At 35.5% G+C, this 18,848-nt stretch overlaps 1 protein-coding gene across 3 annotated transcripts in view; it reads left to right on the forward strand.

Moving 5' to 3' along the window:
• AZIN1 (antizyme inhibitor 1) overlaps positions 1-17,642 on the forward strand; it is a 30,727-nt gene extending 13,085 nt beyond the window's left edge. For 2 of the 3 annotated variants that reach the window (XM_027064102.2, XM_027064101.2), the window contains 10 exons: positions 4,550-4,747; positions 7,007-7,180; positions 7,692-7,864; positions 9,562-9,696; positions 11,130-11,211; positions 11,607-11,681; positions 12,268-12,430; positions 14,409-14,524; positions 14,833-15,047; positions 15,298-17,642. In XM_027064102.2, coding sequence (XP_026919903.1) covers positions 4,646-4,747; positions 7,007-7,180; positions 7,692-7,864; positions 9,562-9,696; positions 11,130-11,211; positions 11,607-11,681; positions 12,268-12,430; positions 14,409-14,524; positions 14,833-15,047; positions 15,298-15,409 — 1,347 coding nt within the window. In that variant the 5' untranslated portion in view covers positions 4,550-4,645 and the 3' untranslated portion in view covers positions 15,410-17,642. The remainder of the gene's footprint in view (positions 1-4,549; positions 4,748-7,006; positions 7,181-7,691; positions 7,865-9,561; positions 9,697-11,129; positions 11,212-11,606; positions 11,682-12,267; positions 12,431-14,408; positions 14,525-14,832; positions 15,048-15,297) is intronic. The other variant, XM_027064103.2, reaches the window with a different exon arrangement.
• Positions 17,643-18,848: the final 1,206 nt, after the last annotated feature.

Raw genomic sequence — 18,848 nt, forward strand, 5'->3', positions numbered from 1 at the left:
TGGAAGGCTCCAGGGAGCTGTGTGCAGTTCTTTGGAGCCTTTTGTTTCTTTGGCAGCTCTTCATTAAAAGATGTATTACCAGAAAACACCAAGGTGTAAATAAGGAATGTTAAACATTTTTTTTCTTCCCAGCTATGCTATCCAAGAGGAAATACCTTACAAAAGTAGTATTGTGATTACAGCCCTTGTGCTACTGTAATAAACAGTTTGCTTTCACCATATATTGATAAGGTGTTTGGTTGTGAACATGGCTTAAAGGCTTGAAGTAGAGAATACTTCCTAGTATCTGTTGATGAAAATAAACTTGAGAGCTTTTATGGAAAATGAATTTGCTCCAGTTGAAGAGAATCTAAGATCTATATAGGGTAGATTTTTTGAAGTTTAATGTAAATACTTCACAAATGTCTAGCAGCACCAGACCATAGTATATAGTGGGTCATAATGTGTTGGAGCCAGTAAGTCAGTCCCATTTTTTATTTATAAGCCATAAAAAATGGTGCAATGTCTGTTGGAAATTATACCTAGGATTGGAGCATTGGGGGGAAGTTTGGCATTACCTGGGTTTGAGTCCATTCTTAATGGAGAGGTGTCTGGAAATTCCCTGTGGTGTTTAAAATTAAGGTGGATTAACTTGGTGATCTGGCATACAATACAAACTCTGCTCACCCACAACACATACACACTTATTTTCATTCTGGGTCCATAGAACATACTGTATGTGTCATAGATTTTTGGTTTAATGTATTGTTACCAAGTAACTTCAAATGCTTTTTGGGAAACTAGCAAAGTATTTCTTTAGTGCTCTAAGGCAGAAATGTAGAACATAAACCTTTTTGAGGTAGTGGAGCTTTAAATATTTTTTGCTAACATGTTAAGAAAATTAGTCAAAGGCTTCTGGAGGTAGGATTATGAACTACTTTTAGGACTCTTTCAGTGAGAGAGGGGCACAATTATTAGAGGTAGGAAAGAAGATCAGCCTACCCATAATCCCCTACTTCAGCCTTTTCAGTTGTTGGAAATACTGGGTTTCTAGGTGACATTTCATGTGAACAAAGGGTTTGTCGGCTTAAGATGTGTTAGAAAACCTCTCTTCTGAAGGCCTTTTATCTTTTGCAGATTCTATAGCAGAATTAGTTTTTCCTGCATGTTAACTTTCAGCTTTTAACGGTAACTGACATTTGAGCTTTGCATTTACATGTGGGTCACTATCGTATCAAGTTTTGGGCTCCTTTCGAGAAGGTGAAAGATGGACTGGACCATCTTTTTCAACACACTTGGAAGTTGAAGGAGTTCATTGCTGTCACAAGCCAACCCTAAGTTTAAGAACTCCCCATTCTTAAGCGTTGTGAAGTCCTTTGTCCCATCTGTTTGTGAGCACCTATTCTGAGCTAGGAAATATAGAGGTATCAAAACCTTCAGGGACCATATAAGAAGAGATAGAGCTCACTTATGCTCACTATCTTTTATGTATAGGTTTTATTAGTGTCGGCCTAACAATTTTATTGCAGTGCTCAGTCTAAATAAGGAAATCAAATATTACATGTACTACATCTGTTTTAGTGGTTTAGGTGTGTTAGTCCCTTAATTCTTTCATTAAGTACAGCCAGTATAGCAAATGAATTTTATTTTTCCTTCTGAGTCCTTTTGTGAATCAACTAGGGATTGGTGAATGAACACTAGGGTTACTTTTGAAGTGAGAGTTCGATTTCAATGATAATAATACAGCCATTCCACAAGCATTGTATCCTTTAGAGCAGTCCAGTATTTTGGTTCATGTTATTCATTACTTGTCAACTGTTTTAGTTTTAAAATTATTTCACTTCTACAAAAGTCTGATCTATAGTGGCAGAAAGAGCTCAATGGTTACCTGAAGCAGATTTGGGGATTTACTGCAAAAGGGACACGAGGGAAGTTACCTTTATGGTTAGTGGTTACACAGATAATATATGTTTGTCAAAATGGGTGCACGTCGTTTCATGTAAACTGTTGATATGATGGATAAAAAAGGAAAAATAATTTCAAATTTGGGGTTTGCCTGAGAATTAGACCAAAGATACAGAAGAACAGCAAGGTTAAAATCTAGAGACTAGTCATAGAGGCTAAAAGACTATGAATAAGTGTAATAGGATGTTTTTATGCTGTATGTAAGTTGGAGATCCAAAAAAGCAATCCTGTATTTTCTAGGGGTGCTGGAGAGACTTTTTTCCTTTTAAACATAATTTGATCGTCAGCATCTCTGGAGCTAATTGTTTTGTGCCTCAGTGTCTTAACCTCTAAAATGTGGGCAGTACCATTATTACGGTTTTTTTTTTAAGGGTTAGAGATCTAATTGTATAGATAAAGTACTTACAACAGTGCTTGGCACACTGCCATAACATCTTTGCTGTTAAGAATGTAGGCATTCAGCAGGTAAGATGGATGTTTTTGTAAGTACTGAGGATCCTACTACTAGAGGAAAATCACCCTTTCTGTAAGGACTGCAGCTATAGGAAATTGAGGTACATATCATTGTGACTGTAAACGACTTTTGCATGTGGCAGCAGTTGCCTGTAGAGGTCCATAATTCCTAACTTAAAGTTCCCAGGTAAATAGTACATACAGACTTAGGAGTTTCATGAACTGAAAAATTAGACTGAAAATCTTTTTTTTTCATTATTAATAGAATTAAGTGAAAGCTGTTGGACCAAAAAGATTTTTGATGCTAAACTGAACTGAAGGTTTCTGCTGTACTCTTTCTTATACTTATCTTTGATCTTTTTTAAAAAGTAGCTTTTATTGTTTCTATTTCCCTTAGTGCATAGATGAATAGCCCCCTAAATTGTTACTGTAACTGGAGTTAGGTTGTTTAAAATAAATATGTATCCTCAGGCCTAAAATGTCTGCTTCCTGGGCACAGGTTTACATCATTGCTGGTATAACAACCTTTAGAGAGTGTCCAGGCTACAATGTGACTTTACTGCATAAGTATTAAGTCTAATGTAGATATGCCTAAGTTAATTACTTCGTTAAAATAAAAATATTCTCAACTTTTCTGTTTCTGCTGTTGCATGAAGGAGATTTGATGAGCTAAACTGAATGTAGTTGACTTCTTGGAGATGAAGATGTTTTAAAAGTTTAAAAAACTTATTTCATGGAATCTAATGTTATGGTCTACTGATGAGTTTGTTCTGGTGCATTCAAAAATGCACTTTGGGAACCATTGAAATGGAGTATACCTTAGGATGAGGGCCATCACAGAAAGTGAACACTGGCACATAGAATAGCATTGGGAGAATCAAGGACATGGGAAAGGCTGTGCAAGTTTTGAAATAGGTTGCCAATAGCTGGTCTGTGTCCATTCCTAATGTAACCAGAAGTCAGTACCAGACAATGAGTAGTATCCTGTCTGGAAGACTTGTTTTGCTAACGGACTTTTTGTTTATGTTAAATGCTTGCCTAAAGTAACCTTTAACGACCAGTGAATTCAGCAAAGATAAACTTTTATGTCAGTATATGCTGCCCTGAGGAGAATGGGTGATCTGGGGTAGGGAGGGGAAAGATTTCTTTCCTAAGAGAAATGTTGGATTTAGTCAGCCTTTAGAGCTCTTAGTAAACGGTCTAGGATATACCAGGTGCCTAGCTTGTGCCTAGTTTTAAATTGTGATGGCATTTTTGTGTTACTGGCAATTGGCAACTTAATTTTAGCTCTATTCTGAATCAACACGTTTAAACAAGTGTTTGGTTTTTTTTTTTTTATTCATATGCTATACTTTTTCTTTTCTTTCTTTCTTTTTTTTTTTTACAGCAACCTTTTGAGGAAGTAGTTAAGATAATTAACTGAAGTTCAGAGAAGTTGACCTAGGATCGAATAGCTGTTAAATGACATAGCCACGACCAGATCTTTCTGACTTCTATTTCTCTAAGTCAGCTTAACTCATAAGAGAATTACATTGCTAACCTGATGTAGCCAGTACCATTTGAGCTTGAGGTGAGACCTAGACAGTCTGTATTAAAGCTACAGATTGTCCACTAAAGTGACTCTCTACCACTTCTATCCATTTCTGTTACTTCATTTTTCCCCTCCTGTAGAATTTAGAAGACCTTTATCTACAGTTACCTGCTAACACACTGGGAGGTGGTTGGCAGTATATTGAAGCTTAGGCTAGTATTTTAATTTCTTGGCTGCAGATAATATTTCTCTAGCTTTCTTTACTTAAAATGAGGATGTGCTTTCACTGAAAATTGTGTTATGGAAGAACGATAAAACAAGAAATAATACAGGCTGGGTCTGCAACTCCACGTCAATAAGGTGACCATACTGGTGATAAATTGCACATGTATGGATTATCTTAAACTATGTCATACTGAACTTGGTTTTTAAATGTATAAAATACACATTCACTATAAAATGGGCATTAAAAGATAGTGAATGATCCAGTGTTTCTGCAAGTGTTAAGTGATACAGATTCCTCACTAATTTAGGCACTTAGCATGCTTTCATTGACATCCCCTACATTATAAGGTTAATAGTGAAATAATACAGACTTTGAAATAACTTCTATTTTGACAGTTTGTTGCATATTCTAAGGACCCAGACATAAGGCTTGGTGGCCCGTCTCTTGTTTTTCCTGGTTTATGACTTTCGGCTTTGTGGAATACGGCTGAGATGAAAGGATTTATTGACGATGCAAACTACTCCGTTGGCCTGTTGGATGAAGGAACAAACCTTGGGAATGTGATTGATAATTATGTTTATGAGCACACCCTGGTAAGTGTGCCGTTTCACATTTCTCAAATTCAGTGTTTACAAATTTTTGAATTCTAAAACATTGCTCTATTTCTAAGATGTTAATCTGATAAAAGTACTTTTTTCAGATGTTCGCTTTTCCAGGTTGTCTGACACTCCCACTTCCCTTGCGTAGTGATGAGGTTTTCTTCGTAGCCCAGATTAAAACAAGTGGCTTTCTGGGGCGCCTGAGTGGCTTAGTCGGTTAAGCATCCGACTTCCGCTCGGGTCATGATCTCACAGTTCGTGAGTTTGAGCCCGGCGTCGGGCTCTGGGCTGATAGCTCAGACCCTGGAGCCCGCTTCAGATTCTGTGCCTCCCTCTGTCTGCCCCTCCGCTGCTTGCACTCTGTCTCTCACATTGTCTCAAAATAAAACATTAAAAAATTTTTTTTTTAAACAAGTGCCTTTCTAATTTAATCTTTCTCTGCTGTGCCCAGCTCTTGTATGGTCTATTTTCTTGATTATGTTTCTCCTAATCACTATGGCTTTTTACTCCGTTTTTCTCAACTATATGCTTGAGTAGATTTTAATTTATATTTAATATAATTTTGGTCGTGTATGTTGGCTAAGAATTTGGTAACTTACACTGAAATGTTTACTCTGGCGCCAGATGTCAGCTTCTATTGACTCATATTCATTGCTCCTTAAGATTATTTTTGTTATGTACTTACTAATAGAACTATCTTTGTTTATTACCTTGCTAATAAAATTTGTTGGAGCTAATTTCCCATTTCCCCAAATTTATTGAAAGATTTTCACGTTATTGGTGTTCAGTAATAGGATACCAAAGTACTTTTGTTGACCTTTACACGTGTGCTCCAGTCTCCCCACACCTCAACAAATCTCTTTCCCCTGGCATCAAAATTTTGGGGAAAAAAGTGACACTTGTCATAGTGTTCAGTCAATTGTATAGCCATGCCATTCTGCAGTTCCTTCTCTTAGGTCACTAGGAACCTCCTTGTGGAAGTATGCTGACCTTTCTCTTAGTCCTCTAACTTTTGCAACATTCTTTGTGGGTCAGATAATGATCTTCAAAATATTCCTTTCATTCATTCTTGTCCCACAATGTTGAATTATCCCACATTTAGTGAGGGTTAGTCTACAGCCCTCTTCTTTCCTAGCAGTGTCATCTAATTGTATGGTTCAAGGGTGGTTACAGCTGAAAATCTTGTTGTTGTTTTTTAATCCCAGTTTGCTGGTCGCCATAATAATTGCCTTATTTGTTTTTTCCATATTAAAGTAAAAATAAATTTTCTGTCTCTAGAACGTTAGGGATGGTATATCTTGAAAGAATGGAGTAATTTGAGTACAACTGTCCCATATCTGCTATGCAAAAACCTTAATTTCCAATCATGTCTATATCCTGTTCAGTATTTTCCAATAATGTACATTTTCAAATGTGTATTAAGGAATAGAAAACAGTAATATTGTCTTGGCTTTTCAAACAATAGTTGTGTATTCTAAATAAGATTATTTGGTCTGCCATGTAACATTGAATAACTTATGCTCTCTCTGCCTGACATGTTACAGTCATTTCTCTTACCCTAGAGTAGCCATGTTAAAATTATTACAGATTTCCCCAGATCCCTAATTAAAATCTGTTTTCTTAGTTTTGAAGGAAGAATATCCTTATTCCAGTTCAGCTGGTATTTAGTGTACTTCTGTGTTTTTTTTTAATATAATTTTGCCATCTCTGTATACAGACTACCAGCTTTGTCACCTTAAAGATCGGTTCCTAGTGTCCTTGCTTTCTTGTTTTACCATCCTGTCTTTACGTGCAATTTATAATGGAGATACATAGCTTGTTTTGGTTAGCATTCCTGATTCTACTCACTGTATTAGGAAATCAGGTCCTGAACTACCAGAGTAGTTTTAAACAGTGTAGGAAAAAAGCATGGAAGGAAACAGGTGGTTTTCTTCTTTACTCCCCCAAACTGAGGCAGTTGTAAAGTAGAAAGTCACTACAATTGATACAGTTTTTTAGAAAAAGCAAAGAAGAGAATATGTTATATGGCAGCATAGCACAGCAAACAGTCAAGTTTTAAAAAGAAAAAGGTATTTGGATTCTCCTGTATTTGCTCTATTTAGCTTTAATTACTCTTAAGCCTTAAGTATAGTAGTGTGTGTAAATGTGTATTTTCGCTCCTTTATGGAGGAAAAGGGAGTTCTTTACTACTTTTGGTACTCTGTTTTCAATGGTTCCTTTATTATTTCTCTTTTTTGTGTGTGATCATAATAGACAGGGAAAAATGCATTTTTTGTGGGAGATCTTGGAAAGATTGTGAAGAAACACAGTCAGTGGCAGAATGTAGTGGCTCAGATAAAGCCATTCTACACAGTAAAGTGCAACTCCACTCCAGCTGTACTTGAGATTTTGGCAGCTCTTGGAACTGGATTTGCTTGTTCCAGTAAAGTGAGTATTTTTCATTATTTTGTCACTGAACTGCAACATTTTAGAACTCACTTTAACTTTTGGTTACAGCAGTTAGAAAAATTGCAAGGAAGTTTCTCTTTTGGATGTTTTTAAACTCTTGTGTAAATTCGCAGCCTGATGGAAATTTACAAACTTTTCAAGTGTACCAATGAAAGGAAAGTTTCAGTGAGATGAGATTTTGAAAAGCTTTATCTTTTGTCAACAACTTTTTATTTGTTCTTCATTCTTAGGCTAGTGCTAGACCATTACTTCTGATAACAGCAAAATAATTCTAAACCAGATTTCTCTGGTGGTAATTACAGCTTTTAAAAGGATTTTTAACACAGAGTAGTGTTATCAGAATAAGAACTGTGACTTTATGCAATCCCAATTTAACTTAATGTGATTTAAATTTAGCCAAAAAATAAAAGTTATAAAGTGGTAATTGAATGAAAAGGGGTAATAGAAATTTTGCTTTTTAGATGACACCATTTAAAATATATTTTTATAGACTGAAATGGCTTTAGTGCAAGAATTGGGTGTATCTCCAGAAAACATCATTTACATAAGTCCTTGCAAACAAGTGTCTCAAATAAAGTATGCAGCAAAAATTGGAGTGAACATCATGACATGTGACAATGAAGTTGAATTGAAGAAAATTGCACGTAATCACCCAAATGCCAAGTAAGTGTAAAACTAAGTACATGGGAATATTTATCTTACTCTTTAGGGTTTGGGTTTGTCTTTGGCCTGGGAAAAGGCAATGCTTAGTAGAGTAGTGATTTGTATTGTAATTATTTTTTTAACTTATTTAATAAGTTCCTATATCGAAAATGCTGATAGCATCTTATTGGCTACCTATTTCTGATCCTTCTTGTAGAGTTGGGAGGAGATAAGGGCAGTTTGGAATATGAATTTATAATCTTGAACTCGAGGAAGAAAATGGGGTTCTTGGGATAATAAAATGAGGGCCACAGCCTATTTTCATAATCATATCAACCCTACTAGTTGTCATGCTGGGAACAGGATATGTGTTGGTCAGCTTTTTTTCCTGGTTAGCTCAGGGTTTAATCTGCCTTTAGCTGTAGTTCTTAAATGGTTGTCCTTAGTGGCAGTGTCTTAGGAGCCTACTCTGTAGATTCAAGGGGTTTCTTTTCTAAGGCCCACTCTTCTCTTTGCATAGGAAGTTTACTTTTTTTTTTTTTTTGTACTTGTTCCTGCATGCATCTCAAGATTTTTTAAATTAAAACGTGTACTTTTTAAAAGCAAAAAGCAGATTTAATCTTGTCATGAACTGGTACGTCAAGAAGACCTTAAGATATACTAAAAGTATAGTGTATTAGTACAAAATTGCTTGTTTTTAATGCATTGTGTTCCTGAAAATGTGTATCATATCCATATTTTCGTTGTATATTTATAATTTTCTTATTGACTTCAGTGGTACGCTTAGGTGTCCTGACAGGATTGATTACTCTAAGAAACTTTGAATAAAGGCCTTTTGGGGAAAATTCTAGTGAACCACTTGTCTCTCTCAAAAAATCTTTCTGTTCTGTGATCTTTTAAAGACAGCAGTGATTAGGGATGTTTACCTTGTTAATTGTAAAGTGGATGTTATATTCTTGATAGAGCTGATTATTTATACCTATAGGAAGAATAATTTTGCTTTTATCAGACTTGGCCCCTCTGATCATCAGTCACTCATCAGGACTTCTTTGGGAAAACAGTTTTACAAACAGCATTTGTATATTTTGGGTTTTAGTAGTTTGTAATTACTGTGTGTCTCCTGAGACAGTCTTGATCATTTTGTCTTGGTTGTCATGATTTGGAAGGAAATACCAAATAGAGTTGAATCAGTATTTAAAAGGCTACTGTTTTAGATGCTTAAATAACTCCCAAGTTTGCCAATTTTCTGGTAAGATGTATGAGATTAATAGGAGTTCTCAGAATAAGTGGTGGAAATTTAGGTAGCTAGAACAATTTAGGAAATTTGAAACATTTAAAGCCCTGATATTTTCATCTGAAAGACAATGATGGCATTGCTGTTCAATTTAGTCTTTCTAGGTGGTTTTATGGACTGATGGACTTCATTTGAAAGTAATGTCGTCTTTCATTACAGAGCCCAACTGACTCTTGCTGCTACAACAGAGTCTTAACTTCCTGCATTTTCCAAATTCCCGTCCTTGTGAGCTTCATGCTTTAGGCCCTAATGGCTAGTTTTTTCTCTGTACAGGATTGTTTTTCATTAGGTTCACTGATTTCAACCGTCGCTGGATTTGGGAGCACTGGCAACATAATCAACATACTTCTACAATCTTCAGGCTTCACATGTGCTGATGATGATGTAAACCAACTCTGCCCCAATCATCTTCCCCTTCTCTTAGGGTCTTACTACATATTGCAACAGAAGATAATATTGGAGGCGAAGAGGGTAACATGAAGTTTGGCACTACCCTGAAGAACTGTAGGCATCTCTTGGAATGTGCTAAGGAACTTGATGTCCAAATTATTGGGGTTAAGTGAGTATTTGCTTTAAATTTCATTTTATGGTGATAAATCTTTGTCTTTCTGATTTATTTTAAGACTTTTTGCATGAACTCTAATAGATTCAACTTTCAGTTTAATGTATTTTTTTTCCTTAGTCTAGGAAAAACAACTAAATATGCTTTATCCTTCATGTAATTTTGTGCCTATACCTTCCCCTTCCCTAAGAGATTAAATAGTAAATAAAAATTCAATTAGTAATTTAAAACCCCCCCTTCTTTAAATTGAAGGGAGAGGATGTACTAGAATTCTAATGAATACCAGGATGGCATTCATTCGAGTTGTGTGCTTTTATTTTTTTTCCCCATCTTTAAATTTTTTTCCTTTTCATCTTAATCTCTTGGCCACTCCAATAAATCAGACATTGTTCCACTTTTCTTGATTTTTATGTATGTAGAAACTGAGGCCCAGAGATTTAATGATTTGATCATGATGTCAGAACTATGGTCTGGGTCAAATTTGGAGCACAGAGCTCCACGTTTTTTGAGTTGCCAGTCCATTGTTAGTCTCACTGCAATGCAAAGTCTTGGTTTTTAAGTTGTTCATAAAGATGGATAAAAAGTCACCACTGTTAAGTTTAATTCTGCCTTAGGTAACAATATTGACCGATTTGAGGGTTTTCGTATTTCTGTTTTTTAAGGTAACATTCAGTAAAATTGACTTTTTGGATTTGACATTTTATGAATTTTAACAGATTCGTGTAACCACTGCCATAGTCTTAAGTATTCTGTTACAAGTCTCTGAGTTTCTCTTAATAAGTAGCATTAACAAGTGTTAGTACTACTCAGCTGAATTAATGTACATTTGTATTTAAATTTTTTTTTATGTTTATTTCTGAGACAGAGACAGAGCATGAGTGGGGGAGGGGCAGAAAGAGAGAAGGAGACACAGAATCCGAAGCAGGCTCCAGGCTCTGAGCTGTCAGCACAGAGCCCGACGCGGGGCTCAAGCCCACAAACCGCAAGATCATGACCTGAAGTCGGTCGCTCAACCGACTGAGCCACCCAGTACCTTTGTATTTTACAATAGACACGTTTTTATATTTTGTCAGATAAAATTGTACATTCAAATTAAAGATTTTGTGACCCAGTTTTATTAGTGGTGCTTGATGCTTCATATACATAAAAGCCTGTCCCTTTCTGATAGTTATGAAGCCTGACAGCTCATTGTTAAATTCTTTGTAAAATTACAGTGTTACCCATACATTGCCTTTTCTTAAAAAACAAACAAAAAAAATCAACCAAACAAAAAAACACTGCTATTGTAACTTGGATAATTAGAGGTGTGTGCTTCCAGTTCTTTAAATATTTGGTAATGTTACATCTGGTAAATGAGAACTGAAAGAGAATGACAGGAAGGACCTCTAAGATGTGCTGTTGCTTTAAATTTACTACTCTCTTTCTTCCAGATTTCATGTTTCAAGTACTTGCAAAGAATCTCAAGTATATGTACATGCTCTGTCTGATGCTCGATGTGTGTTTGACATGGCTGTAAGTTGTTTCCTTACGTTATTTCGATGTTTTAAGCCAGGGTGTTATTTAAGACTAATATCCAGTGTTTTTACTACCTCTGAAGTACCCTCATATACTTAAAACATTTGCATCATTTTTTATAATCAGTTCCATACAGTCACATTTTTTAACTAGGTAAAGGGATGAAATAGTAATTTATTTGCATATGACTACAAGCCAGGACAGACCTCAGGAAGACTGTACTGTATACATATACCATTGAGTAAACCTTCTTCGGTTAATAGAGACCAAAGCACTTGCTATACTAAAGATTATAACAGATCTTATTTACCTCCTTGGGAAGGGGTGTTTGAAGTGTCCTTGTAGCCATAACAATTTGGATAAGCATTTGAAGTATTTTTTCCTATCTCTAGGGAGAATTTGGCTTCACAATGAAGATGTTAGACATTGGTGGAGGCTTCACAGGATCTGAATTTCAGTTGGAAGAGGTAAACTTTGTTCAGTGGATGGATGTGCTGGAATAATCTCATTCTTTACTAAAATGGTAGATATAGACTAGAGTTTAACAATGGCAGGAAATAAACCCTGTACTATCTGTTTAAAAGTGATTCTGGGGTACCTGGCTGGCTCAGTTGGTTAAGCATCCGACTTTGGCTCCGGTCATGATCTCATGGTCTGTGAGTTGGAGCCCCATGTCAGTTTCAGAGCCTAGAGCTGCTTCGGATTCTGGGTCTCCCTCTCTCTGCCCCTCCCCTGCTCTCGCTCGCATGCTCTAACAAATATTTTTTAAAAATTTTTAATTTGATTCTAAGATAAAGAGACAATGAGAAGACCTAGCTGACTTTGAAAAGCTTAATAAAATTCTGTGAACTCTAACATAACTTATTTACAAAAAATTTGTATACAGTTGCGTTTCTGCCCTTAGGGGTACTTGATTGCACAAATGAATTTATCATTTGGATAGTTTAAGCTGTTTTAGAAACTGATTTACTAGGGTTAGATTATAGAACATGACTGTGTGATGAATTATCTAATTCAATATTGAAATCATAATGTGGGGTTTAAAATTTATAGGTTAATCATGTTATCAGCCCTTTGTTGGATGTCTACTTTCCTGAAGGATCTGGCATTAAGATAATTTCAGAACCCGGAAGCTACTATGTGTCTTCTGCATTTACACTTGCAGTTAATATCATTGCAAAGAAAGTTGTTGAAAATGATAAATTTTCCTCTGGAGGTAAGTTTTTTTTTTTTCCCCTCCCCATTTTTGAGAGAGTGTGAGCAGGGGAGGGGCGGAGGTGGGGGTCAGAAGATCCAAAGCGGGTTCTATGTTGACAGCTGGATGCAGGGCTCGAAATCACGAACAGTGAGATCATGACCTGAGCCCAAGTTGGACGTTTAACCAACTGAGCCACCCAGGTGCCCCCTTATAGTTTGGTTTCTGTTAGATCAATTCATCTACAAATGAATTGAAATGATTAGATACTTGTCAAGTGTAAAATACTGTAGGACATGGTTGTTTATATGTTGTGAAGGACCTCCTGAATCTAACTCTTGGTTCTGGTGTTTTGATAAGCATATTTTAGGTAGCTTCCCCAGCTGATTGATTCTCCTATCTTGTTAAGAACCGGTGTTTTATTGTAATGTCTCTTGTCATGGAACTTTTACTCATGGGGGACAATGTACTTTATGCTTTCTTTCATAACAAGGGCCAACAGTCTTAATCTCCCTTGTCAAACCAACAAAAAGGCACTAGTCAGTCTGTCTTCCTGACAAATACTACTTTAAAAAATGTAGAAAGGACTGTTGAACATTAAGAAGACTTACTCCTATAGTTTTTTTCCTTAAGTTAACGGGAATAAGTTTTTTTTCTATAAATAGTCTTTTAAAAATTTCAAACTTGAAGAGCTGCAAGGATACAAGGAACTTTACATTTTGATCACTTGGTTAAGATGGTATCAAGTGAGTTTTCTTCATAATGAATTGGAAAGATCATTGTAAATAACCTTTTTCTCTTCGTATTTTTACTTCATTATTCAGTTTAAGAATAGCTTTCTCTTTCTACCTTCCTACCTATTTATATTAGTTTAGACTCCTAGGTACTTATTCAATAGGTTATGTAATCTACTACTTTTCATTATTTACTGCCCCAAATTTGGGTCCTTTTGACGTGCCCCCATCATTTCCTGAGTGCTTCTTTACTTTCTGGTACATCAAGATGTTCCAAGCTCTTCTTACCCTGCCTCAGACCTGGAGTTGGCCATTTCTCCAAAGAGCTCCAATTCGTTTTAATGGAGAGTGGTATTTTAAAAACCGAGAAGAGTATTGATTGTGTTCACTACTTCTGACATGTCCTTTTTATTCAGTGAGTACAGTCTTAAATACACGATCTGACAAATAATGAAGGCATATATTGACATCCCTATAAAAACATAAATTTCATATCCTAGAATTTCCCTCCAGTTTTGTTCCTTTGCTAGATAGCGACCATTCTGATGGTTTTTCCACCATATATTAGTTTGAGCTATCCTCAAACTTCATATAGATGGAATCCTCTGGCATATATTTTAGGACCGCTCAGTATAGTGTCTGAACGATTTTTTTTTCACGTTCAGTACTAATATTCCACTGTGAATATGCAATTTATTCATTCTCCTTGGCAGTGAATAACAATGAATGACAACTGGTTGTTTCCAGTTGTGGGCTATTATGAGTAAAACTTAATCTTGTGTAAGTCTTATGGACATTTTTCATTTCATTGGGGGAAATGACTAAGAATAGAATTGCCAGGTCACAGAGTAGATGTTTCCGAAGATTTCAGTGGTATTTTATCCTCCTGGTGGTATATATGTGCAAGTTCTGATTGTTTCCCCGCTTTCATGGATGTTTTCAGCATTGTCACTTTTTAGTTTTCTCCATTCAATAGGTAGGTGGTGGTGATGGCTCATTGTAGTTTTAATTTGCATTTACCTGGTAACTTCTGTAGGGAACTTTTTTCATGTGTATTGGTTATCTTCCTGTATGAAATGTCTTTTCAGTTTTTTAGGCTAACAGTTTTAAAGTATGTCAGTATATTTTTTTAAATTAAATGTTTGGGAAATGTGAAAGCTGTAAGTCTGCTCTATAAATATTCAGTCTGTTTGCTATGCCTTGCATAGTAACTCTATTAGAAATTTCAATATAAATTCATCTTTGTTTTTTCTGCTTTATTTCAGTAGAAAAAACCGGAAGTGATGAACCAGCCTTCATGTATTATATGAATGATGGTGTTTATGGTTCTTTTGCAAGTAAACTGTCTGAGGACTTAAATACCATTCCAGAGGTTCACAAGGCAAGTTTTATTACAAATACCAGAGCTGCTTATTTGGCAGTTTATAAACTGAGGCCCCCCCCCCTGTTTTTTAAAGATGCATCCCAAGTTTTGGAGATATACTTTAGGATGGGAAATGTTGCCCTTTTTTGAGGAGTTGCCCTCCTTAGATGGAGTTAAGAAGGAGCACCAGTGCCCCTGGCTCCAGGCCTGCCTTTCATAGGTGCATTGGGTCTGACTCAGTGAAAAATGCTCTCATCCTCCCTCGGATTCATTACCTGCATGAACACGAGTAAAAATTAATGAAGAAATAAAACCTTTTCCTACAGAAATACAAGGAAGATGAGCCTCTGTTTACAAGCAGCCTTTGGGGTCCATCCTGTGATGAGCTTGATCAAATTGTGGAAAACTGTCTTCTTCCTGAGCTGAATGTGGGAGATTGGCTTATCTTTGATAACATGGGAGCAGATTCTCTCCATGAACCATCTGCTTTTAATGATTTTCAGAGGCCAGCGATTTACTACATGATGTCATTCAATGATTGGTAAGGTATTGTTTTCATTTTAAAGCTGATTGGATATTTGAGATGACATAAGATGTTTGCTAATAATTTTAATTCTGTAACAAATGCCTAACAAGCAATAAATAGCAAAGTGCCCCTCCCTCTGTTAAGGATTATTGGAAGACTAGTTATATTTATAGTCTTGTCCATTTGTTATGTGGTAGTGTAGTCTTTGTGCTTAAATTTAGAATTACACTTTTTTTTTTTTTTTTTTTTTTTTTTTTAATGTTAGGTATGAGATGCAGGATGCTGGAATTACTTCAGACACAATGATGAAGAACTTCTTCTTTGTGCCTTCTTGCATTCAGCTGAGCCAAGAAGATGGCTTTTCCTCTGAAGCTTAAACAGGCATCAATCAATGCTTCTTTAGATCTGAAGTTGCAGGTTAAGCTTGTCTGGTCTACATTCCAGTGTGAAACAAATTCAAACAATCTTATTCTGTTAATTCTCTTGGAAACAAAATCTATTAGTAATAGCTGTTTGGGACCAGACAAAATCAGCTTTCATCTATAATTCATTGGGGGGTAATTGGGAGATTTAGATAATGTATCCAGATTTAAACTTAACCAGTTTGTCCTACCCCTTAAGCATTTAAAATAAAATATGCAACAAAATGGATGACTTAGTGGAGATGGAAGCCCATTAATTGGGTTCCCCATTAAATCGTTTACATACAAGTACACAGTTTTTATACTAAGGATTCATGTTAAAAAGTCTTGTAAAGTTAATGTCTTTCACCCAGATATATCAAATGTCAGTGGAAGACCAGTGTGACTTCATTAGATACGTTTAGTGTATTTAGAATGTGTAAATTTGTGCTTTGAACTGTAGTTTAATAAATGTAAAATTGCATCATAGTATTTGTTGTATTTGACCTAATGTAACCCTTGTATGATTGCAATAAAATTTTGTGTAGATTTTACTGTTTTTTCAGGCTAAAACTTTGGGAAAGGGGCTAGCTAGCAAAGGTAGTTTTGAAATAGATGTGTATATGGACTGTTTTGAAGGGTTTTTTTATTTTTTGTTTTTCCTTTATAGCCCATTTAAGTTTAGTTTGGCTCAGTACATTTTTTCAGTTATTTAATTAGTAATTTAAGTAAAATGTTTGGTAAATCATTGTGAAGTTCAGATTCATTATGGAGAGTCGATGTGCAGTAAGCATGATGTTTTAACAATTTTAACACCAAAAATGTTAATTCTGCATAAACCGATTGTAATAATTAATAGGTGTTTCTGTATAGATAGAATGCATAGAATACCTTAGTAAATCTTTGAATTACAAATCTTTCGGCTGAAATGGAAGATTCTATTAAATACTTTGAATAAACTTGGGGGGAGGGAAATAAAATTGCAGAAGAGTCTGCAGCGCACTAAAACTTAAAGAAGGGCTACATCTATATCCAGAAACCTGATGCTCTTTTGCACGGAACATTATTTAAATTCAGAGTTGTAAGGGGGTGGGGTGAAGCACACCTGTTCTCAGTTTCTCAATTGCAATGATTTCAAACTTTAGGAGTTTGCTTTGTTTTAGTTACTCTCCATTCCTTGTTATTTCCCATTCAGCTTAGTAATTTTAATTCTTTTCATACTAAAATCTTGTGACTGGGGGAAGGGAGTTAGCGTTACTAACCTGACAGTTGTTGCCAGGCGTTTACGTTGTTCACTGCTAGTGTATTAGTAATCCTAGATCTCAGAATCACAATAGTAATAAAATATAAACAACAGGGGTCATTTTTTCCTAACTTACTCTATGTTCAGATGTGGAATTTCTGTCTCCCAAGAGGAAATGTGACTTCACTTTGGTGCCAATGGACAGAAAATTCTACCTGTGCTACATAGGAGAAGTTTGGAATGCACTTAATAGCTGGTTTTTACACCTTGATTTCAAGGTGGAAAGAAATTGATCATGAATCTCTAATAAATTTCAATCTAAACCAGTAGGTGCTTAATATTTTTTGATTTGATTGATGCCCATTTGAAGTTCATGGGTTCTATTAATTAAATTTAAGACCCCAGTCCATTGTCATCTAATTACCCTTGGACTTTACCAAGGCATAATATGGGGTTTTATGCAAAGTTCCAAGCTACATGCAACTTTTTTTAACCGTAATAAAGAGGAGGAATTCTTCCCAACCTTCTTTACATGTCGTGCTTTGTGGTCCAGAAATGACAGACCTTTTAGAAGATGGTACAACTTTGAGTTCTTGGCTTGAGTATACAGCTTTGAGTTTTCATGGCTTGTCAACTTTGCCATATTCATAGGAGAGCTGTTCTATGTATACAGCTCAGAGTAGCAAATATCACATGTGAATGAAATGGTAACCTTAAGAAATGTCTGTATTGTATTTGAAGACTGTTTGCCGTAAAATCTGAGGTTTGAACTAATGTATTTCAATTTGGTATGCTAAAAAGTACTGAATTAATGTAACAATCTTTTTTTTAAACAATATTGTAATCTCAGTTCAGAATTTAACTGAAAATATAAAACCCAAATGATTTCTATGTAGTAAATTGAACTGTAAAGGTAATTTGTGTGTGATTCTGAATACACAGATAAAATGTTTTTATTCCTCCTTATGTTTTACTTTGGCTTCTATTGTGAAAGAGTTAATTCTGCATTTCAACTCTGAATATTATGAACTTCCAGTTATTCTTTCAGAATCTTAATTATAAAGTAGCAAATCCGGTAACATGCTGGGCATTACACATGGAAGATTTTGGTAAAGTTCAATACATACGTGAGCACGAGTATGTTTCCAGGGCCACATTTTCTAGATTGATCCATTAATTCACCAGCCTTTTAATAATTTTAAACTGAAAACTAAATGAAATTGATTTATATGAATTAAAATAGATATTCCAAATAAATGTGGGCACTGATAACATTCACTGAAAATACTGTGCTTAAAAAGCCACTGTTGAATCTTTTTGTCCCTTTTTCGGGACTTTGTGTTTTCTCACTGTTGATAATGGCAACTTGACCAGTTATATAGCAAGAATACTTGCTTAATTGACTAAAACAGTAGAAGAGGAGAAAAATCCGTAGTCTTGCACATTCGAGTTGTGAATAAATCCTACAAATACTTTATAATTCCTGTCTTGTCCATGCTGAAGGCACAAAAGAATGGTCTATTTGCAGATTGAGGCTTTCATAATGAGAATAAACCTAGCCTAGGAATAAAAAAAAAAAAAAAAAAAAACCTTATTCTGGTCTTTTGATAGCAAAAGTATGAATTTCTGAAGCCTTTTTACTCTGCTGGGATTGCAATCAAATTCGTTAAGGATGGTTTGGATTAGATTTTTTCCCCTAGGTCTGTTGCTAATTCAGGATGGGGTTTCAAAAGTATAGAAATAGGAAAGCATTTTAAGTTTGAAGAAATTCTGCTAACGTATGATCATCGATTTGGGCAAATTAACTTGAAAAGTAGCAGTGCCTACTCTTTACTGAAGGACTTTGTTTTTCCTTTGCTTACTACAGATTGTGGGTGTTACATGTATCTTAATCACAGTTTTTTATCTTCACCCAGAATGCAGTGTAGATAGGGGAAGACAGAATTGCTACAGGCACTCTGTCCAGTGTTGCACAGTGGAAGGATTTATGTTTTATCTGTTGAAAATGGCAAACTTTTTTTTAATGGCAATGAGTAGAAGGTTTAATCTACCCAACACGCTCATTTTGTGTGTTGTCTTGGAGCAGGTAAGAACCATCTCTTCTGAATCCCTTGACCTATCTTGACTTTAATTTCAAATGCATATTCATTGGTAAATGGTCTTTCTAATCCT

The sequence above is a fragment of the Acinonyx jubatus genome, chromosome F2 (assembly GCF_027475565.1).
Source record: "Acinonyx jubatus isolate Ajub_Pintada_27869175 chromosome F2, VMU_Ajub_asm_v1.0, whole genome shotgun sequence".
Classification (NCBI taxonomy): Eukaryota; Metazoa; Chordata; class Mammalia; order Carnivora; family Felidae; genus Acinonyx; species Acinonyx jubatus.